This window comes from Excalfactoria chinensis, chromosome 15 (genome assembly GCF_039878825.1).
Source record: "Excalfactoria chinensis isolate bCotChi1 chromosome 15, bCotChi1.hap2, whole genome shotgun sequence".
Taxonomy (NCBI): domain Eukaryota; kingdom Metazoa; phylum Chordata; class Aves; order Galliformes; family Phasianidae; genus Excalfactoria; species Excalfactoria chinensis.
This window is the reverse complement of record NC_092839.1, coordinates 5894243-5918042: the sequence shown is the minus strand read 5'-3', so window position 1 is coordinate 5918042 and position 23800 is coordinate 5894243. Positions and strand designations below refer to the sequence as shown.

The following is a 23800-nucleotide window of genomic DNA, read 5'->3' as shown; positions in this document are numbered from 1 at the left end:
TAACTGAGTTTATACCAAACTGACTTTATCAGTCTTTAAATCCCATCTGTCAGTAGATTCGGGTTAATAGCGTGCACTGCTGCACGGCGCTCTGGGGAAAGCAGAGATGAAGCAGGTCCATCTGCAATTGGAATGACTTGATAATTTGATAACTCAAAGCTGTACTAATATTCAGAAGAACGTCTTCATTCAGTACTTACAATGTTCTTACATTTAGTTTAGACTTAGTTTGTTATGGACAAGCATGCTTACTTGCTCTGGCTAATAAAAAAGATCTGATGGGAATTATATTGTATAAATAGCCGTGTATTGTCATTGTTAGATTATTTTGAGATTATTTACTGCATTGTCTTTCAGGCCTCAGATCAGGGGAGAGCTGCAGTTCACATGTGGGATGCAGGATGTTTTCTGTCATTTGTGCTGCGCTTTAGCTTATAAATTGGGTATCTGGTGGAAAGCTAAAGAACGTGATCAGGATGACAGGGTTCAACGCTAACAATTGAGTAGCATGAACAAGGATGCACCTGTTCTTAGAACACAAACTTCAGCAAATATTCACTTTGCATCTCTGGACTATTTTGGTAGAGCTGTGTTCCCACAGAACTGTCAGGTGGCTTTGCTAAAGACAAAAGAATTTTATTTGTATATAACTGGTACTGCAATGGGGTCAAAACCATATCTAACAGCCACACTTACTTATTCAGGTAATTTTTAAAGTAGAATTACACTTTCAAGTTCCAATTCGAGTCTTTCTAACAGATTTTACTTTGTATTTTCAGAGATGGATTAAGGTATATGTGCTTCACTATGGTTGCACAATGAAGATGCTAACAGTGATCAAATGGGGACATTCACTGCTCACCTCACCTCCTCAGTTTTTCCACTGTGATGTTGTTTTCTTGAAATCTAAATATCAGCATTTGCAAGGAGTTTGAAGCAGTTGTTGTACAAGTGCAAGGCAGTTTGGTTGTTTTAACACTGAATATACTAGGGACGTATGGATCCCTGTGTTATTCTCTACTGACTGTTACAAAATTGTCCATCACTTGTTGAAACTGCAGTCACCTGTTCAGCAAACAGGTTTCACAGGACTGTGCTTTCATCTCTTGCTCATAGATACACTATCCAGTTGCCTCAACATTGCTTATTTCTGTTCTCCCTTTCATTTCCCTTTGGGTTATGCAGTTTGCCTGCCTTGCTGTTTAATGAGAAATCTCTTGGTATTTCTGAACATTTGAGGAAGTGTCTATTAAACTCGAATCTTAGGAAGGGGCATGAGCAAACCATCACTGCCTCATCCCCAGGATTAGCCATGTGTTATGTTAGGACTACAAGAACACCTTCAACAAAAGCTGTTTGAAAAGCACTTAAGAGAAATCCCAGCTGATTAAGTGTGCTTTATGTGAGAGCAATTTACAATTAGCAATCTCTTCCCTTACACTGTGCTTCTTGTTTCTGTGGTTCAGAGATGCAGCAAAGACATTCCACAAGCAGTGAGATTTCATTGCAGCTATGGATTTTAAGAGTAATGAACTGCAGAACAACACATTTTAGGGACATTACAGATATTCATTTGGTAAAATGAAATTTTGTACCTAAATTGCTTTCTGGATTAGTAACGTGTTTCTCTTGGTCTTTGTTGGAAGGAGATGGCTGTTTCTCCAGCCATTATGAACTTACTCAACATGACACAGTGCAGAAAGGAAGCCTTTCTCTGTGCTCATTCCAATTTGTTACAGGTTTTCTTAAGTCCTGCAAGGCATTTGTACTGTAAGACAAAACTAGAAGCTGTGTTTCTGCATGACATGAGGAGCCCTCATCCATGGCCTGCTGGGTCTGGAAGCAGCAGTTCTCTAGGGCAACAAGTCACAGTGCACAAATAAATGTTATGTTGATGCAGCAGCAGAATTTTAAACAAAATCCCCTGTAGGCTGTTTTCCTAATGATTAGCATGCACACATAGAAGGTGAGACCTTCATGGGGCTTTGTCAGGATAACAAAAATCTACCAGCCTGTTTTCCCACTTTTGCCCTACATTATGCAGTGACCTGTTTTTGCTTTGGACCCATTGGCTCTACCAGTCCTTCTCCCTTCACTGATGTGGCAGCAGCAGTTTGCCCTACAGCTTGGGTTGCTCAGAGACCTGGGGCTGGCCCAGTGGGAGCACAGCGAAGCACTAAAAATGGCAAGAGAACAAAATCAGCAACTGTGAGCATAAGAAAGATGTCAAATTTTCATCCGCCATCCTTCTATCTGTGAAATTCTAACCTTTTATCAATTACGACCAGCATACAAAGGGAACAGTCTGCTTTTGTTACCTATCAATTTCTTTCTAGCTCTTCAGTAAGGTCTTAACCGTCTGATATGTGAGTTTTGTTTTGGCACAGAGTGCATCATTAGTTGCTGTCCTTTGTAGGATCCATGCTACTTTGTACATGTAGGAAACTGACAGCATGACATATAGAGAATTCTATGGATTGCACAGGAAAGATGTTTGTGGTCATCCTGCTGTATCCTAGGAACAGTTGTCACAGCCCTCTAATACTTCTTAAGAAAGCTGTCCGCCATGCTTCCACATATCCTTTGAGGTTAGTGAGCCCATTTTTGCAGAGATCAAAGGTGTTATGGATTAGGAGAGAATCATACTGAAAGTTCCTCGTGGCAAAGGTTTAGGACTGGATCTGTTGCATTCATGTATGAATTGTCCAGAATGTGAAGAGGTCAGTGGAGATGGAACAAATGGTGTTTGCCTCTGTAACATTTCAGATGGCCAGAAAAACTCTTCTTTAAATACTTACTTTTCAATGAAATGGTATGCTGGGGAATATAAATAAGATATGGGCACGACACACTTATAACATGCTTCTCTCAGTCTTTCTCTACTTCCCCCACCTTTGTTGTACCTTGCCCCAAGTATCTGTCTGACTTCACAGATGAATCAGTGGGTCTGGTGGACAATCACACTGCTCCCTGTAGCTGTGTTTCCTGAGGGTTGCCTACTACTTATGTGGTGGGGCTTAGAGCCTGTGTCACCAGGTGAACAAAGGGATGGCATCAGTACAGATGAGCTGGGAGCCTGGTAAAGCTGGTAGCACAAAAATAACTTGAAGTTTGGAAAACACTGACCTAAATGTCAGAACAGCATCTCTGGGAAAAGGGCTGCTTTTTCTGAGCTAGAAGTAGTTTGGAAGAAAAGCAGTGTTGTCATGTGAACAGGGCATGCAACATTAACTCCATGGGCTGCTGTTTGATAGGCTGTGTTTATCATGCTTTTAATATGAAAGACTGTTATGCAAAAGATTCTGTTTGCAGATGAAAAGGTATTGAGCACTGGGGAACAAACAGTTCTGCATCCGCTAAGTTCAGAGCTTTGAGGGCTTGTGTTTTGGAAAGCACACTACTGAGTTTCCAGAACCAACCTCTCTTGGAGCTGTCTTGTTTTAATATTAGTGGAGAGACTAGACTGCGGCTTGTGCACAAACCAGAGGCTGCAGGAGGTGTGACTGGCTATCTGAGGAGTTGTTGGTCTCTTCCCCTGTTGTGTATTTCATCCTTACTATTCTCTCTCTGCTTCTGTGCCTTTCTCCCTTTTTCCCCCCTCTTGTTTTCTCCATTTCTCATGCTCCAGTTAAATGATCTTTTCAGACAAGCATCACAGAAAGGCTGTTTTTTGGATTAACACAGACTCAGCTTCTTATATTGACTGGCCTGAAACAGCTAATGTGATTTGCACTTCTGTTTAGCAAATCTCTATTATTAGGCCAAACACACTGAGACTAATATGCAGGTAAATATAAGTCACCAGTGGAGCTACTAATTGGGTAGATTAATTAGTCATTCCAATTGGATTTGTTGTCTCCAAACAGACAAGATTAAAGCAAGGAAAGATCTCTGACTGGCTTATCTTTTGTGGATAAATGACTTCAATATGACACGCTACCTCGTATAAGTCAGATGGCTGGTTATTAGTGCCTGGATATCACACCCAGCAGTGAAGTGGGAGGGCAACACCTCCTGTCAGTCCTCCTGCCATTTATCATTATGCCGAATACTTCATCTCAGACAGCTCCCTGACTTCTGCCAAGATTCTGGGCAAGGCGGATGGGCTGCTTTTCATAAAATGGCTGTTCTGCCACTGGGACACGTGTCCTGTGCCTTTAATGCAGGAATCTGTTCTTCAGATGTCTCAATCCAAGCAACCTGCTCCACATTCTCTGTAACTAGCTGCAGTCTAGCCAGGATCCCCTTCCTGCTTAGTGGTACGAGAGGAGGAATGTTCTTGTGGTCCTTGACATCTGTTCACAAAAAGCAGATTGAGAACCCAGGGTCCAAAATGTACAAATGTACAGTCTGTGTGCCTCTTATTTCAATTTCTTTCTTTTTTTATTGAGGTCTGTCCTGTAAAGACTGAATAGGTGGAGGGAAAAAGAAATGTTGTGTGCATCAGCTGACATGGGCATTGCTCAGGAGTGGTTCAACTTTTTAAAAAGACTTCTATTATCAAATTGAAACAAAGCTGCTTTGTACCATAAACACAGAGAATGGACCCATTTCCCCTGTGTCTCAGGTGGCTAAGAAAAGTTCTGTCCCTCTTTGTTAGTGGTGAACCCCAGGGCTCACCCCTCTGTGTGGGAGATGACATAGAAACCACAAAGCAGGACTGAGAAAAGCCCTCTCCCCTTCTGCGGATGGTTGTTGTTTGTTGGAGCAGATTCTGTCTTCAGTGGTTTCCTTTCACTGTCACCTGCAGGTATTTCCATGTCTCTTTGCTGACTTCTGTGAAAGGCAAAATTCCCTGCTTTCACTTCAGAAAAGCCTTTTAGCCCGTGGTTGCTGAGGAAAGGGGAAACCTGATCTAGATGAAGAGTTCCAGCATTGTTTCACTGTTTTTAACCAGATAAAGCACAGCAAACAGGATAATGTGTCCCATGCATTGTCTGGAGAATTTCATTTCCCTTCCCTAATTATTAAGTCTGTTGAACTTGTCCATAACTCTCATCCACAGCTCTGATGTCCATCAGCTCCAGCACCAGGAATGTCCTTTCTTAATGTTTTATTATTTGCAGTCTGTTTCACTGCCATCCATCCCAAAGTCAAAACAGCTGCGTCTCAGAGAGAGGGGAAACATCCAAAGGAAATAAAACAGCACAATCAGAGCCTTGCTGTGCTCTACTGGTAGCAGATAATTAAGTCTAAAAATGTCAGCAGAAGGAAGACATTTATTGCCAGGCAAAACCCAACAGTGCTTTAGGAAATGTCTTTTCTATCATCCTAAAGGCAGCTCTGAGTCTAAGAACTGTGGTGATTTGATATGTGGTTATATTGTTTCAGGTAATCAGGCTCACTGTGTTGTTGGAAAGCAAGGGGATATAAAGAAGTGAAGTCAAATTGTATGAAGATATTTTAACATTGCTTTTCTCTGCAGGCATTTCTTCATCGGATCCGCCAGAGCGCTGTGGACAAAGCTGAGAAGTACATAACAGAGGAGAATGTTAAGGTATTTCTTCCATCTTCCTCACTGTTAGGGATTTAATCAGTAATGAAAGGCTAGATTCAGGGACGTGGATATCAAATATCCTTTTACCTTTCTGATGATTGTAATTAAACTGCTGCCCAGAGGAAAAGAAACTCGCACTGATGCTTTTTCAGCCTGCTTGCCCATTTGTTTAGCTTTCACCTTCCAACATTTTTTTTTCTCCCACCAGCTGATTGCAGTAAATTTGATAACAGTGTTGTCAGGAGCTAATTTTTGGCAAGGCTTGTGAAATGGTAGAGGACACAGAGACCTCATTAGCATCTTGAAGGGAAAGTCACAGAATGCACTGCCCTTGTGTGTTTTGCTTGACAGTAATCAGTGAGCCAATTTGCATCTGTTGTCTCTTACAAATCTAAAATTGACGGGAGTTATGAGGAGGTGGCAGGGATATCTAATTGGGTTGTAGTAGGAAGCAATTTGGTCTCCTGTGGGAGAGCTGAGCAATGGAAGACCCTTGCATGATGAAGTTCCTGCATGAATTTTGCATTGGAAAGACACATAAGATACAGAAAGCGGCTGTGAAGTATTAGCTCTTATAATGCCTATGGTTGTAGGAGGCTTGTTGTGGTTTATTTTCATAAAAATAAGCAACACTTTCATGTAGCAATTTGACTTATAAGTGTATAGCAAGGAAAGTTTTGTGTGAGACCAAAATCCTCTTTGTACACATGCATAAATGAAACCTCATGATTGGTGGGAGAGGATGCAGTGTCTGCCATCAGAGGCTTGCTTTTTGGGCTTACCTTTGATCTCACAGCTCCCAAATCAGCAGAGACTTTGCCCTTTACGTTAATGACAGCACAGTGAATCAATAATAGGTATGTTATACAGTCTAGCACTACTGCAGCTGGTGTGTATTTCCTCAAGTCTGGTTCATCAATTTTTACATAGTAGTATTACCAGAAAGTCTAGAAGTCCAAGCAGGGATCCAGCCTCCATTATGGTATTCATTCACTGGATTAACAATACTGTACTACTAATTGAGTGGCATCACTAGGTGGTGGTAGCAAGAAGATCTGGAGGACTGGTGGGCTAAACCTCCTTGCTGTCTTCAAATTTAGAAGTTCCTGGTTACTGGAAGCTCACTATTTACAATCTGGAGTAAGTTTAGAGGTAACTGGGGGAAAAGCAGACAATGGCTATTGGCCGTAGGTGCTGTGTGCAGTGAAACAGAAAAATTAATAAGCTCTACTGAAGGAATAAACCTACACAACCATTTGCTAATTTGACAAATAGCTGCAGAGGTTGATAAAAGTTGGTAATTCTGCCATTATTCATGTATTCTTATGACTGCCGTGTACTCAGATGCAGTGCTCACAAGACCCATGCAGAAAGTCCTTATTTTATCTACTGATTAAATGTATTTATATTCTAAAGTCCATCACAACCTCTGGGGAATTACTACTTCATTTCTGTGTCATTCTTGAACTGCCTGGAGCTGCCTTGATGAGGCCACTGTGAGACCTCATTAATTCTATTACAATATTCAACTTATAATAACACAGCTTCTACACTTACCAGTGGTGAAGTAGAAACACAAAGGCATGCTTTTTCTGATCAGTGTTATCCCTTTCCCTTCTCAAACAATTTAATTGTCCTTCCTGCAGTGGAAAGATGATTTGTTCTTTCATTCTGCAAACCTTTGCTTGTAGAGGCAGGACAGACAAGACTGTGTTGGGACTTCCAATAAGTCCACCTGCTATTATTAAGTATCTTGAGTCATTAGGGAGCTGTGAGGTGGCTAGCAACAGAAAAGGTGGCAGCAGAGAGTATATAAATGATTTGGCAGCTTATGTAAAGAAAATCTTGTATTTTCTTCCCTGTCTTCATGCAGCAGGAACGTCTAGAGGAAAATTCAGGATATTCTGGCAGACAGTCTCCTCTAAGCAAAAGGAGAAAGTACTTTTTAGTAGAAAGTACTAACATGAGATATTACTCCTGGTATTATTTTTGCAGGCTTCTCCTGCTGGTGCCACTAAGCCTTTCTTAGAGTAGCCTTTGGTCTCTGTATCCCCTTCTAGAAAGGCTACCTTGAATCCTATGCCCAGCAAGGATTTATAATTCCTTCAGTGACAGATGGCTGCAGGAGTATCAGCAAAAATATGATCACAATTTGTTCCCTGCCCTATGTGAAGATAACTGCTGATATGTTAGTATGATGCTGCATGCGCAGTAGGATGGTGATGTCATTTTACTGATACAGAACAGTGAAGACAGTACAACTTGACAGTGTACACAAGCTGCTGGACATAGATCCTCCCCATGAGGTTTATAAATGGTGACTGCATCAGATGTAAAAGCAAATGTAGCTAAGGCCTTTCTGCTGCCTTGATTTTTCAAGTAACTTTTGTTACCTGCAAAATCTGCTGCAAGCAGAGCTCTGCTGGCCATCACATAATTTATTGGACTACACAGGTATTCCTTGAATCACAAGATATCCTCCTGAAGACTGCTCCTGAAGGATCAAATCATCCCTGACAGATGTTTTCCTCTTCCTTGTTAATCCCCTTTTGGCATAGCTTCTGGCAAAAGCATGCAGGCAAAAGCTAATGTGTCATCACATCACTTTCAGTCATGCTATAGAATCATGGGCCCTTCAGATTTGCAGTGCAGGTTTTCTGGAAGCAATCAGTCCCAGCTTCCTGTCTTATTTTCTGATGGGCTCAGAACCCTTTAGTGCAAGTACAGTGTGTTGGAATCTTCAGTTTATTCAGAGCCAGGAAAAGCAATGAGGCACAAGTAGGCACATGTGTAGTGAGGACTGCCATTATCTTGGTGTTTCTGAAGTGAGAGGTGAGCAAAGACAAGACAGATGCCATATGCTGTGCTTTGCACACACAGCCAGCTTGCAGGGGTTTGAGGAAGAATGCTCCTTCCATCCTTGCATAACACAAGGTGTAGAATTGTATCTGGGTACATGCACAGAAGGATCTTTAATTCCTTACCCTGTCTTCTACTCCTGGAAAACCAGAGAGAAACTGATTTTAAACTGAGTCTGGTTTTATCCCTCCTTTAAGGATTAGATTTAGTTCACAGAATTTTGTAATTACTGCTGCATCACCATCCAGCAGGCAGAATCAGTGTCTCACCTTGTGCCTAAGTCCACTGCATAAAGTGAAAAAGTTTACTTTTACTGTAAGATGCTTTGGGAAGTGTCAAAAAATCTCCCACCAAATACCAGGAAGCTGAAGGCTGCTCTGTCAGGCTCTACTCTTTGGGATTTGTAGCAGTGACACATATGCTCTATAGCAGCCCTGAGAGGCTGCTTCTAATATGAAAGCTGGTTTGACTACACTGCAAATCTCTTTGCAACTGGCGTGGCTAAAGCAAAGTGATGGACAATGCTGTTTGCAATGTGTATATCACTGCAGTTGCCAGACTTTGGTCTGCTCATTCAAGCATTCCTCTTGTGGCTGTCAATACTAATAGCTGCATCATACTGCATCAGGACCTGGAAGTTTATTTTCCTTAGCACATGTATGTTAAATTCCTAGGGATCATTTAGCTGTGAGATTGTGCAATTTCCTTTCAGTACACATTGAAATTGAGGCCCTGTATCATGTTACAGATGCTTTTTACAGTCACAGAAGTTGGTGGAAGGGAACGCTAAAATTCTGCTCTTTTGGTTTAGAAATACTTTACACTGTAAACATCATGTAAGTGAAAAGCTGGCTCCCACATGGCAGAGATGTGGTTTACAGGTACATCCTTTGAGTGATAATTTCGTGTTCCTGACAAATCAGTTTGGTCTTTGTGGTTTCTTTCACATATTCAGTTTCATTGGAGACCTTCTCTAGACTTAAAGGAGGTCGTTTACATTCATCATGCTCAGGTGCTTGGAAAGATGACCTTCATTTAGGGTAGGTGCTTCAGTAGGCAATAAAGATTTCCATAGGAAAGAGACAAGATAGCAGTTGTCATCTGTGCTTTAGGTCCTTTCATGACTAAGTCTAGAATCAGAGTAGTTTGGTGCTAGTACTTTAATGTGCCCAACAGGGTTTTATTCATAGCTGACACTGGACTTCACTTTATGTATTTCAGATCTTATTTTCTAACATTGAAGACATTCTTGGTGTTCACAAGGAGTTCCTGGCTGCCCTGGAATTTTGTTTACAACCAGAACCTCAGTCTCAGCATGAACTGGGAAATGTTTTCTTAAAATTTGTAAGTACAATGACTTAACACTATCTGAAAATGCAGTTTCCTGTCTTAAGCTCCCATGCCCCTTAACTATTCCTAATCTCTAAGGCTTGTAGCAGTACTGTGACAATGTGTGTCTTGAATAAAACTTGAAGGTAGGGTGGGAAAAAACTTGTGAATGAGGTTAGAACAATGGAAACCACACCAAACTCAGCTAAACAACAAGGTATTTTTAGAAACCCTTCCTTTTCCCATTGAATATTTTTTCCTTTTTTTCTTCACTCAACTATTCACACAATTGCTGAGAATTTGCCTGCTTTAGTTCCAAATATTTCTGAAATGCGGCGCAATCTCAAATACATGAATAATGTTGTTTGTATTGTAAAATAAAGGAAAGCCGCAAAAGACACCGACTGCATCTACAGTAGTGTCTGTGCATACATTTGTACTTCAGTAAATGAAAAGCAACATGAGATAGATTACCTTGCACTTGATGTAACACAGTGCAAGTTACCATACACGACCTTTTACCATGGAGTAAATGAATACCTGAGTTATGTACCTCAAAAGTACAGAAAATGTGGTGTTTAGACTCAGTAGTAGATAAGAATGCCGCAACTACAAAATACAAAGTAGCTGTGGTTGCTGAAAACATTTTGATGGGTTATTTCTGTGTCATCTGACTTTGTCTGATAGTTGCGCTATTTGTTCTCCTATGCATTCACAATATGATTAAATGTGCCAACATGATTCAGTACCAGGTTGGTACTGCCAGGTGACCCAGGAAGGCACAGACCTGTAACAGGGAACAAGAAATTGTGGAATTGGAAATGAGAGAATCATGGAAATCAGAGAACCACTGCTTCTCTCATTATAATTTGCTTCTTATATTGCAAACTAATATAAGAATAGAGCACACTGATTGTATATGCAAGATCAATTATTACATATTCTTAGTCGTGAGATGAACTCATCTAAATGCAAAGTTACCTGATTTACATGTATAATAATTCAAAGCTGCAGATTTTTTTTGTATGCAGCTGCCCTCTTGAGATGTCTGAAGAAATTAGAAAACATCTATATATAATAGATATTCCTCCAAATTCTTATTAACTGCATTAAGCCACAGGCCAACTTCCTATCAAAATATGTTCCATTACACTTTCCTAATCATAATTCATCACGTTTGAGTAGAAAGCAATTATGTAGCCATTCTTTACTCGTAGATCTTTACCAACTATTGACTTTATTTATGTTGTGACACTTAAAATAGTAGCATATGTAGTGGCAGTAAGAATGTATTGAAACAGCGCCCATAAATTGTGTTCTCTATGAGAAGTGACTGTCAGATGCTGCAGGACATACTGATGTACTCAGTAGAATCACTGCCTACCAAGAAGATATCCTATACTAACATAGTACTTGTTATCAGTGGTATCAAAATGGATGTCTCCTGAGCAATGCTGTCTAAATATCTACTATTCTTTCAGAGTGTCATCAACTAACCAGAAATGCTAACTGCTTGTCATTAAATTGAATTCAAACCTGATATATGTGGTCATCGACAATATTTTCTTGTATGTGAGCACAGAATTTATAACAGCAGAATTTAGTAAGTACATGCAAGTCTGAGAAGCAGGGAACATTCAACAAAGCAGGAATTATGGAACTATAAAGCACAGAGATGACTGCTGGTGAGAACTGATCTTCTGATGGAGGCTGTTTGACTGAGATCAGTTTACATTGCAGTCTGAAGTGCATTGCAAATATGGTGTACATTAAACACTTCATAATCCTCTAAGGAAGAGAACCTACAGCTTACTCAGGAGGAAGTCAGACATCTTTCAGTTGGAAACATGTGGAAGAAGGTGGTTTCATCCATAAAAAGTGAAGTATCCATAAAATGTTACAATAGCATTAGAAGCATTATGGCACTTCATGTCTTGAATAGGGAAGAATCAACAGTAAGTTATGAAGAGAGGAAGGAATGGCATGTCTTGTGTACAGATGGTGCCTGTCTTTTAGAAAACTAGCCTCACTGTAGGTATTTGCATGTGAGGGATATGGGATTTGTCGTGTCATGGTACAGGCTTTCACAGTGAGATTCCAGCTGGAGATGCCAGCAGCAATTGTGGTTCAGAGCAAGTTCCACCAGATTGCAGTTTTTGGATCCTGTCTGTGAGATCTTCGTATCCTAAATTTCTTCTAATTTCTTCAATGCTTTTAGTTGAAATGGGCCTCTGGGATCATAGTTGATCCACTCACATTCATGCTAGGACATCTTTTCCCCCGGGTGTTCAACGTGGCAGGATTTGGATCTTGGCTAATGTTTGAAATAAACAAGCCAACATTGCAAGGGCTCCAAAAGAGCAACCATTTCTCACTGTAACTGCTGCACATTGACTTTTGGAAGTCTTTTAACAGATGATGAAATGTGCTTGCTCTGATATACAGCTGTGGAAGATTGTTTCGCTCTGGAAGACAGATATTGTTTGTCCTAGCGTACTTCACTTGATCAAATGATTTTAAGAAGTTAATTCTGATGTACTGGAATTACTTAAGAAGTTGCAGTTCAATAACAGACATGTGGATAGATAACAACAGATATGTGGACCATAACAGACAGTAAAGAACACACTTCAGTCCAAAATCAAATCTGCTGCTTGAAAAATGGGACATGTAGAGCATATCTTCAATATCTAAGAGGTACGAGGTGTTGAATAATTACACCTCATCAACATGAGCTTTCATGTGCAGGTCATGAAAATATAAGACTGTCTGCAGAGCAGAAGGGCAAAGGACTGACTGATACCTGGTTTCTGTCCTTGCTGTATTGGTGGGGCATTGGCAACATAGTAGCTGTAAGCTTATTAGAGTGAAATATGTTTTCAACTCATTTTTGGGAACAACGCTGCCTGAATGCTCAGCTTTTACTATTTAAGTCATCGGGAATCTTGTTTTGTTAAGAAAGAAATCTTATCTTTTATTTAAGTTTTTCATATTGACAAAATAGATTTTAGCCTGCTTTCAAAGAAGAAAATGTCATGGTTCATTAAAAATACATCCAGATAGAATGATTGCAGTTTACCCAGTGTGTCTTTCATGAAACTTCTGTCCAAAACCTGTTTTTAAGTTTACACTAATTTGTGGGTTGTACTACTAGATCCAAAATGACATATGGATGATAAACTAAGCTATTGGATTAGACTTCTTAAATGAACTAAGAACAGCATAGACTTATTTTTGTCACCAAAGTCAGAAGGTCTCTCTGTGTATCCAGCAGATTTGCTGAGTAAGAATGTGCCATTTTTATGGGGTCATTTTTCTGACCATAATTACTCTTTAATACAGTGTAACTGCAGGTTCCAAATTCCTGGGCTAACATCTGTAATTATGTAACTGATAATTTCCTCACCAGGAGATGGGGAGTCCAGGACTGATTGTCACCCAGAGAGGAAATTAAACACTTCAGACACTGAGTAATTTAAAACATAGTTGTCATGTTTGTGGGCCTCATGCATGAGGGGCAGCTGGAAAAGACTTGATGAAAGCACTCTGGTGTGTGCATAATTATTGTACTGTCTTGAGTTTAGAAAGGGATTTTGTCATGGTCTAAATATATCCTCCCCGAACTTCTGGCACTCAGAGCTGCAGTCAGAAACCTGAGCAATGACATTTTGTGTGCACTGATGCAGCGGATGCTGTTGTGTTAATGGTTACTATTTTTAGTCTCAAGCAGGCTGCTTGTGTGCATCTAGGAAGACGAGGGGAGGTGAGAGGAGGAAGTGTAGGAGAAACTTAATAAATCTGTCTTGTCACTCTGCAGCTCTACAATTTAGGGATAAAAAAAATCCCATGTCTCTCAGTTCTCTCTTTTCTATTGTGCTGTTGATGCAGCCATGCCTTTCCTGTATTTGGTGGTCAGGATCTTTTGTTTCTTTCCAGCTTCCCAGTATTAGACTCCATTACTAATACAAACAGCTGTAGATGAAAGATGTCTTGAACATCTGCATTCCAGCTCTTTGTGCCACATTTGATGGTTGTTTCATTTATTTTGTACCATTGTTGCTGTGTTTGGTGATGCATCTTTTTATTCTTAATTCTTCCTTTGGAGGCATAAGGAGAGAAAACAATTTCAATGAATTACTAGTAAAAATAAAAAATAATAAAATAAAATTTGAAAAAGAAGCAGTTTTCAGTTTCTGAGCACGTACATCTGGTCCTTGAGCACCTGACTAGAGCATCAAAGTCTTCTAAGCTGGTGGTGGCTGTGACATGGTTCACTGTAAGGACCTCAATCTGGTTACAAAGCTACCTTTCTCCTCCTTGCATTTCATTAATATGTTGGTTATTTTGTATTTATTCATCAAAATGCTTCCATTCAGGAGAGATGTTGCGGGCAGCCCTGTAAGACGGGATTTCCAGCTGGTAGCTTCTTCCAGTGCTTGGCTTTTCCCAGCCACCTTTGCAGCATAGTTCAGAAATGTCAGTTCCATTTATGTTCCCTTTGCTTCTGGCTTTACTTTCCTTCTGTCTGCTTGTATGGAATATCCTGGCACATGAAAGTCCCTGAGATAGCAAAATCCATTCTTTCAGCAAAAGATGTACTATTTCAGTGATACGTTGAACGGAAAAGTGCTGGGGAGGTCTGTGGTCAGAAAACTGATGCTAATTCACAAAAGTAAGTTAGGAAATAGGGGAACACTTCTATAAATTATTTGCATGTGGAGATAATGGTGCATATCATGTGAAATGCAACTCTAGCACCCTAAAGGAGAGTGCACATTGCTTTGTGTAAAGAATTTAGTACCAGACTTTGGCAATACAGACAGTCTAGTTTTCTCCAAGTCAATAAGTTAATGCTTTTTCTTGCAGAAAGACAAGTTCTTTGTGTACGAGGAGTACTGTAGCAACCATGAGAAAGCGCTCAGACTGCTGATGGAATTGAACAAGATCCCAACAGTGAGAGCATTCCTCCTGGTAAGCACCTTCTCTAGCACTCTTCACTTAATGGTCTGACTTTCTACTGTACTCAAAATGCTCCTTTACTATCCAAAGAATGCCAAACATTTTGCAGACATGATTCATTCCAGCTATGAAGCACTTGAGAAGGATGGATATTGAAATAATTGGTGAATTCAAGTACAGCCATGGTATGAATAATTCCAGTGGATACAGAAAAGAATTTTAAAAACCATCAAGAATAAAAAACAACAGCAGCAAAAACAACAGAAAAATTGAGCAAAGATTGTGAAAGAAGTAATGTAGTAATTTATCAGCAGGGCTGTGACTGGTTCCCTGCTCAGTTCTCTGACCGATTCACCATCTGCAGACCCAGCAGAAACATGTGGCCTGCTTCTGACGTCCTTTGCCACATTGAAGCCACTTGGGGGCAAGAATCATAGACAAGATGAACTATTTTGGTGGCATCGTTGCTGCTTGTATAAAAAATGGCCTAAATGGTCATCCAACCTGTGCATATATTAGCATGTGTTGGGAGGAAGCGTGACATACAGCCTTTTTAAGGGCTAGACTGCAAAGAGAAACAACCAGTAGATAGAGGAGAGAGGGGCAGGTGTTTTTCCTTACAGCTTCCCCTCAATTTTCCTTGATTTTAGGTGTTATTTTCCTTGCTATGAGTGGAAGGCATTTGGGTCGGGGATGGAGTATAGGTGAGGGACCAGTCAGCACTCTAGTTTTCTGTCTTAGTAAATGCTGTGAGGTGAAAGAAAGGCTGTTGTTTTGCAATGCACTTGATTCTGTTCTGTTTTCTGCTCTGCCTTTTTCCATTCTGCCAAAGGCATGCTGTTTCCTAATACAGTACAGCAGAAGAAAACTTCTTCATAAATGCCTGTCATAAGCAGGGCCAGCACATTCTTTTAGCCACAAAATATAGACCTTGGAGGGAGGAGCAGGAACACACACACTGCTGGGTACTCAGAATTTCTTTATCATATCTGAGTTTCAATAAACCCTGTTAAAGCATTAGTTCACCAAATGAGCCATTGTTGTTCATGATCTACTGTGAGTGTTTCTGTTGAGAGAAACTTAAAGACAGGCAATGAAAGTGGATATAAATACTACCCTTCCCAACATCCAGAGTGTTCTCTGCATTTCAGCTGGATTGGCAACAAACTCCTGTCTGTGTTGCCGGCAGCAGCTGGCAAACTAATTATGAGGCACGTTAAAGATGTCGCACTGTCTGCTGTGGCTTTGCAGCAGTACCTGAATCCAAGAGATTTTTAAAATAACAGTTACTATGGGAGGAGAGGCTGTGCTGAAATCTTTGCTTTGTTGTGGCTGTTGTAATTTCTTCCAGGCCTTCACTCTTCTCTCCACTGCCTCCTAAAGCCAACACTATAATGCCACCATGCAGAGAGCTGCATTAAAATACAAAGCTTTGCTTGTGAGGATGGATTTGGCCCGATTACCCCCTTGCAGCTGCTGAAATACAGAATGTGGGAATGTGTTTGAAAAATCAGTAAGTGTTAAAGGGCATTTTTGAGTCCAGAGCTAGAGGGAGAGCTGAAAGGAGAGACGGGAAGGACTGAATCACCCGAGACTTGGAAAATTGGACAGGGAGCATTGTGAGCTGGTAGCCAATGCCACAGATCTAGAATAGCCCTGGGGAAGAGTTATTTTACAGACAACTGTCTGTAAAAATACCACTTAGAAATAATGAGATTTATGTCAGATGTCTATGAACAGTTCTTGAAGAAGAGAATTACTGAACTACGGCCAAAAGCCCACTATATTTCAGAGTGTATCTGAGCCACAGCACACATTTCACAGGGGAAAGTGCTATCAGTGATGCCCCAAAGCAAGCACATCTTGGCTGAAATGGATTTTAACATTTAAACTTCATCCTCTGTTAGCAGAGCAGGTTTGCAACTGGGGTGGTTATTGGAGCAAAGTTATCCAGATTAATGGCTGAACATAGGAAAGTAGCTTATCTCAAATAGATTTGAAGTTGATCTGAGTCCATTGCCTATCTCTGGCAGTGGGCAATGTCAGCGTCTTCAGGAAAATATGTAAAAACCTTACGTAAAAATCATCAGTGATTATTTATCGCAGAGACTGTGTATTATTGTGAATAAGGGGATGGGTATTTTTTTATATACCATACTCAGTTCTTATATTTCCCTTCCGTATCGGTCCTGAGAGATGAATTTCCATAATCTATCAAGAAAATGAGCATCCCTTGTTTTGAGGTAGTGTGCGCAAACTTACCAGTGAAATGATTCTTACCAAATGCCCTTCTGAATGTGTTAGAACTCCCTGTGTGAGTATTGCAAGAGTTGATCAGTTGCTTCACCTGATTTTCAACCTAAAATCTGTTTGTACTTTTGTTTGGTGTTTTGGTCCAGTATTATCTTGCTTAACATGTTAAAGCAACACTGGAAGAGCAGTCATTTCCCTGGCTGGAGAAATGCCCTTCAACTTCTCTGTGAAGCCTTCTGGTTTCCAGACAAAGAGCTAATGCTGGAACACAGCAGATTTATTATTATTATTATTATTGTGGTTATTATTTGTGAGCATCAGAATTACAGAAATCTGTTTTCCTTAAGTGCCGTTGCTTTTTGCATCAGTGTTCTCCTCACACAGTAGCCTTGCCTGCACAACCCAAAACTTCTTCAGCATTATGTACAACTGCTTCAGGGCTACATTTGTGCTGTTCAGCCTGCCAGTGCATCCCTACTGTTTGTCCAGCTGGGCTTAGACATAATGTTTTGCCAGAGAATTGGTGGATGAGATGCTGATGACTCATTTGTTTCAGAGCTGCGTTTGATTTCCTTCAGACATAGAGACTGCACTAGAGTTAATTATGTGATTCTTTATTTATACGCTTTATTTTATCCTTTGAGTATTCTGAAAGATGTGTGCAAACCTTGCATGGTGCATGGAGAAAAATGGCTGTTTTGGTTGTGGGGGTAGATTGGATTCCTGAAGGTAATGGTGCATTCTAGATTTGCTGATTGTCAATGCCTTGTTATGATGATTTTTGAGTCACAAGCTACATAACATCTTGGTGGGAAGAGACCTTTCTTTGCAGCCACTGCTATCCACAGCAGTTTTTCTTTTGGTGACTCATGGAGAACTTTGCAGCCTAACTTGATGTCTGTATTTCAGTGGAGAGTGAAGTCCCATTTCTTTTATCTTAGGAATGGTGAAGTTCCTTGTGACCATAATGTGTATTACAGAAACAGCAAGCAATGTCAAAGAGCATGTGAAAGTGTTGCCTGAGTTAACATTAACTTCCTTTTTTGATTATAGAGTTGCATGCTTTTGGGAGGCAGAAAGACTACAGACATTCCACTGGAAGGTTATCTACTGACTCCAATTCAGAGAATTTGCAAATACCCACTTCTGCTTAAGGTAAACCAAGAAAGAATGTCTTTGGCTGGTTGTTTTACTCTTGGAGTGATTTTGCAACTTTTTAACCCTGGATTTCCTGTCACTGCTATCATCCTGACTTGTGCTTTTAGAGGTTCAGTCTTGTCTACAAAAAATGGCTTTTTTATGGATACAGGCAAAAGCTGGCTGATGACACTGTCAAATCTTGTAATGGTGTGGGTAAACCAGGCAGGGTAAGGTACTCATCAGTTGACTTCAGATTTCTTCTGATATTTATTGAGACCTGACTGCTATTTTAGCCACTTCCTGAAAAGCTGCGTGCAAATGGAACTGTATCAGTATTCTAAGGAACTCCGTGGCTCTTGGGGATTGGAAACCAGATACATCTTTCATCACCAGGTTTTTAGTTTGAGCGTATTCAGGTCAGTAATGATCAAAATTCTTCATCATCTGACAGCTCTTTGGCAGCTTGTTTGAAAACCATTTGGTTGTCTCAGACAAATTTCCACTGGACAGGTGTAATTACAGAAATGACTCCTGCAATTTACACTAATTGGCCCACTTGCTAGCTGGCGTAGTGTAGGTGTTAAAGAACTAAAGACATAAAAAGAGCCAACTTACCTCTTATTCCTTCAGGTCAGGGCTGGGTCATTTACCTGGTGGGAGAAGGAAAAGGAGAAATCAGTTTCTAGGAGAGCTTACATCACCAGTAGTATTGTTGCCACAGATGTTCAGTGATGTTCAGTCTCATATTCTCAGAGTAATGGTATATTTAATAAAATACAACTAATTCTTAATAAATATAAGCAGCAGCTATTTCTCATCTCAACAGAATGGCCCCTTCCTTAATTGTGGAGGAAAATAATGACAAAGTGTACGTCATGTAAAATTATTGCAGTACTGTGTCTGTAAGTTCAGATTGAATAAGGACTTATAAAGGTCCAGGGTGGTTAGCTCAATACTCTATGCTGATGTTTTTCCTTTAATAAAAGTCCAAATTCATCTGATGAATATTTAACAAACTGATCTGTGGTAGTGCTGACCAGGAAAATGTAGCTCTCCAAGAAAAAAGTAAAATAGATCTAAAAACAACACAACTTTCAAATTAAGTATTTGTTCTCCCTTTGCTCCTGAACTGCAGCTGTTGCTCCAGAAATAGCTGTTTTGTATTCATGGGAATTTCATCTTATTTTATCTAATTCCCAGAGCAAACACATGCACTGTATTCAGCTGATTAGAAAAATTGACACTTACCCACTTTCTTATTTGATTTTGTTTCTAATAGAAGTTTGTGAACATCCAGATTTTCTGATGACTTTGATATGACCTTGTTATAGTATAGTTAGTATAGCTAAGCAGTTAGATTTGATAAAGATAATATGAGTGCAGTAGCTCAGACTTGCCAGTGTTTGAAAGCCAGCCTAAATAATAAAGCACATTTAAATGTGATAACTGCTTTTCATTAATACTGTATGAAAGCATTGTTCTTTCAGAATAATAGCATCCCACACAGAGCCCATTTCAGTTACTTAATTAGGAATAGGATACTGGAATATCTCCATATACAGGTACATTTTAAGCAAATATTATCAGTAATATCCAGTGTGAAGTATGGCATCCTGTAATTGATAAACTTATATTTTATTATCCTCTGTTGAAGCTTTTTGTGGTTTGAAACATGGGACTCAGACTTTGCCATGCTGTTTCACCATCTCTGCACTAACTGAGCAGCAGTGGTGTTAATGTTTTTGTTCCCCGTACAGTTTTTATGTGCTCCAGAAGGCACAAGAGAGAATTAGCACAAACTCACTGGTCAGTAAGTTAGTTTTACCCCCAGTCTAAACCCTCCCTAATGTGACCATCTTCCACCTCTTTACTTGCTGTTGTAGTGCAGTGGGGGATTTAAAGTCCATTTGGGTACATAAGTGTTCTGAATACTTGTCTGTTAGTGAAGAGCTTTGTCAGAAATTTTCTTTAAAAGTGAGAAAGAGGCTTTGAGAAAGCTTAACAAAACAGAACTATGTTTGTTGTGATGGGCATTATGGTTTGTAAGAAGAAAAGAAGCAAAGGCAAACAGGTGAACAAAATTTGAGAGCATAGACTGAATGAGTGACCTACAATCCCAGCACGGATGTGGACACTGGAAAGCTTACTGAGCAACTATTTCTATCAGAATGCTTTGGATTAAGGCAGCTCTTTCTCACTGATAATAATTACGACTCCATATTAATTAGCATTAACTATGCTTCTTAGTTCTAGAAGCAGATGTTGTGTAAACCAACCTCTGAACAAAAATAGTCTTTTTCTCCTTAATAAAGAGCATTTATGTCAGCAAGAGGAAAACCCTAAGGGAGCAGTGATCATGAGTTAATCACACCACTGGGGGTGGGGATTGGATGCAGTCATTTGTCTCCTTCTTCTTCCCAACACACAAGAAATGTACAGCACATGATAGCTGCCCCCCATGGGCTCTGATAGCCCAGTGCTCACACAGGGGCTATTTCTTATCTGATATCTATTCTCTTAAGGAACTGATAGGTCTCCAGCCATAAATGCACATTCCATTTCTGATCCTTTAAAAATATAACGACTCCATGGAAGATTTAGTAATTATGTATTGCTTCATGTGATGGAAGACTCACTGGCCCTAGGAGAGAAAGGAAACCTAGAGGCAGAAAGCTGAGCATCCAGCCTGAGAGCCTTCTCAAAAGGAAGAGCTCAACAGCGAGGCAAACACAGACTGCAACAAGTGTGGTACTTGGGGTGTGGAAGGGAAAATGGAAAGCTGGTGGTGGATGAAGGAACTTGCTCTCCCCACTCTCCATCTCCCATATTCCTCCCAGCACCGTTTAAGGACGGAAATCTAGTTTAGCCATAATTGAATATGCTTAATCTTTGGGGTTTTGTATCCCCTGTTCAGGAGAGTGATGTTGCACTGAGATTCATTATACTGCCTGGTTGAAATCCAAGTCTATGTAGCACAACATTACAACATTAAAAGTTATATATGCCCTACAGAGCTGTAAGGAACACTGCCAATTTATAAATCATACTACTGTCTTCGACACTTCTTATATATCATATTGAATAACTGCTAATATATATAAAACATGTTTTTGTTGTGCTTTAAATTGGCATATATTGCAGATTTGATGGTACATCTAATGTCATCAGTTTCACTGATTTACTGTTGCTTGGTTTTTACCTTGCAGAAACAGCTACAGAAGTTAAACAATTTAAATGTATACAGGATAAAAAAAATCTGCTGTGATTGTCAGAAGCAGAGCCTGGAGTAGCGTCTATTTTCTGGTTAGTTTAAGTGGAAAATAGATTTTTAATACATGCAAATGTTAAAAACTGAAAATACAAATACAAGAATCCCTGAAATAGAAAGGATTGGGATTTTTCTGAGCTTTTTTTTCAGGGGTGGGGGGAGCACAGTTTGGAATTGAATCATTTCTTACCACATCTCTTTGAATTGATAAGAAATAGGGTGTCTTTGTTATCTGTAATCCCGAGATGTTCACTAAGATAACTAACAGATGCATCCCAGAAACCATGTTTTATGCATGCACTGGTTGTAGTGCGAAGCGACACAGCCTGGCAGGCAATGATTTGCTCGACATTAACAGTCACTGCACGGAATTAGTGTTAAAACCATGTGTGGGTGACGAGAAGAGTATGAATATAAGAAGAAGGACATTTAAAATACAGGGACTTAGATATTTAAACTGCAAAATGTGTTCGGTTGTCAGTTTTAAGTGCACAATCATTTTCTGTGTAGCAACCGAGGACACGGGGAAGGATGGCAGACTCACTTTCTTTAAAAAGATCAGTTAAGCAGAATAACATCCTTTCTGCTAGGAAATATTAAAATTGTGTCTACATTTGAAAAAACCTCTCGTTTCCTCTGCCTGCATGCATTGTTTGCTCTCGTCCCTCCTGCTACCTCTTTGCATCTCCCTGTGCAATGTTTGTGATGCTGAGCTCTCTCCTCACAGTTTTGTTGTTGTTGTTCTGTTTGGTTTTTTTTGTGTGTGAAAAGCACAATTAGTAGGTAAACATGCCAATGTGTTGTCTTATGTGATTACTTCTTACATTTAGGTTCTATTCTATCTGGAACTCTTTTAGCCATAAGCTATTTAAAGCTGTATATGATACTGAAATACTTTAGTTGAAAATCCTATTCCTGCACTGTATAATTGAAGATTGACATTTCTATGAAGAGTTCTCTTTTCTGGGGGGAGGGGATACAGTTAATAGGAAGTAAGATAGCATTCAAATCTCTAGCATTGCATTTCTTATATAGTTACTTCCTATACTATAACTATAGTTATAGTTGCTAGACAACTCAGATGGAACTAAGAAGCCAAATAATCTTTTAGAATCCAAATACAAGAGGAGACAGTTTTTATTTCCATCTTAGTTCATTACAGGTTTTTTCTTCCAACAAAGTATTTTTGCAACTTTTCTTTTTTTCTTTCCTTCTCTTTCTCTGAGGGAAAGTGAGAAGTCAGAGGATAATGCCTAAGAGGAGAGAGACTGAAAAGTACCAACATTTCTGTTCCCGACTGCTGGTTAGTCTGAAGGATTAACAGGTCTGTAGGTAGAAAGTCAGTATTTTATGAATTAGTTGAAGACACTCTTTGCAAGGAATAGTTTTCTGTAAGTGCCAGCAACCTCCTGTTCTGGGCCTTGTAGTGCATAAGTTGCAGCACATGAGACAGTCATTCCAGACAGCATTATATGTGAGCTTTTTGGAGGACAGGTCAGTCATACCCAAGGTTTGCCATCTGGTCTCTCTCTCAGCTGCCTTTCTAAGTGTTGGCAAGTGCTCTCATAGTTTACACATCATAAATCTGCCACTCTAATAAACAAATACCCAGATCTCCCTGGCTGTATTTCAGAAACGCCAGGCTGTGTTCTTATAGGGAATGCCAGTGTCAGAGCAACAGGGCTCTTCCTCAGGTGCTCAATACTAAGCAGGAATGGGGGCAAGCAAGTCACTGTCCCAGTGACCCTCTGATTGTCAACTGCTGCTGTTGAGAAAATTGAGTACCCATAGCTAGTGCCCTCCCTGCCTTATCCAGTCCCCTCTCCTGCTCTTGTTCAGTACAGCAGGTAGCTAGCAGGAGCAGGGTAGGTGTTGCTTTCTGTCCTGCCCTCTTCAAAATCTCCATTGGATACATACAGAATCTTCTTAAGTCAGAAGATGGTTTCTTGTCTGTGTTTGCAGCTGTGGCTGTAGCAGGCTTCAGCAGAAGCTGAGCTTCAACCCACATCCCTTCACTGACAGGCTCTGGAACCAGACCCTAAAAGTACCAGTTAACTTGAGCTAGCGGTTGTGTGAACAGAAAGCAGTTTAGGAACAGTGCTTGCATTCCATGTTGTGCCTCCAAGTCAGGGGAAGCAAGCCCCTGTAGTGCTCAAGATCACCTGAAATCTGAGTTGGTGTCAAGCAAGACAGTGTGGCACAAAGATCTTTAATGTCAATATGGCAAAAGTTAGCGTGGAGAAGAGTCAATTGCTTAGGTTAATATGTGAAGAATGTTGATGTGAAGAAGCCAAAGACAAATCAGACTACAGAATAAATGTTGTTGGAGGCTATGACCAGCATTTGGGGATTGTAATCTCTCAGCCTGGATGATCACCACCTGGAGCAATTAGGTTGTCTTTGCCCATACTGGTGGGAGCTACGGACTGCATCAGTTTGGCTCTGGCCAGATCACACCGCACACTGCTGTGCAGGCTCTCTGACTGCGTTTCAAA

The 23800-nt window shown here is 40.2% G+C and overlaps 1 protein-coding gene across 3 annotated transcripts in view; it reads left to right on the top strand.

The window, feature by feature from the left end:
• The window catches only part of PREX1 (phosphatidylinositol-3,4,5-trisphosphate dependent Rac exchange factor 1), a 132226-nt gene that overhangs the window by 57874 nt on the left and 50552 nt on the right, over positions 1-23800 (top strand). For all 3 annotated transcript variants that reach the window (XM_072350010.1, XM_072350009.1, XM_072350007.1), the window contains exons 2-5: positions 5426-5497; positions 9578-9700; positions 14552-14656; positions 17951-18052. In XM_072350010.1, coding sequence (XP_072206111.1) covers positions 5426-5497; positions 9578-9700; positions 14552-14656; positions 17951-18052 — 402 coding nt within the window. The remainder of the gene's footprint in view (positions 1-5425; positions 5498-9577; positions 9701-14551; positions 14657-17950; positions 18053-23800) is intronic.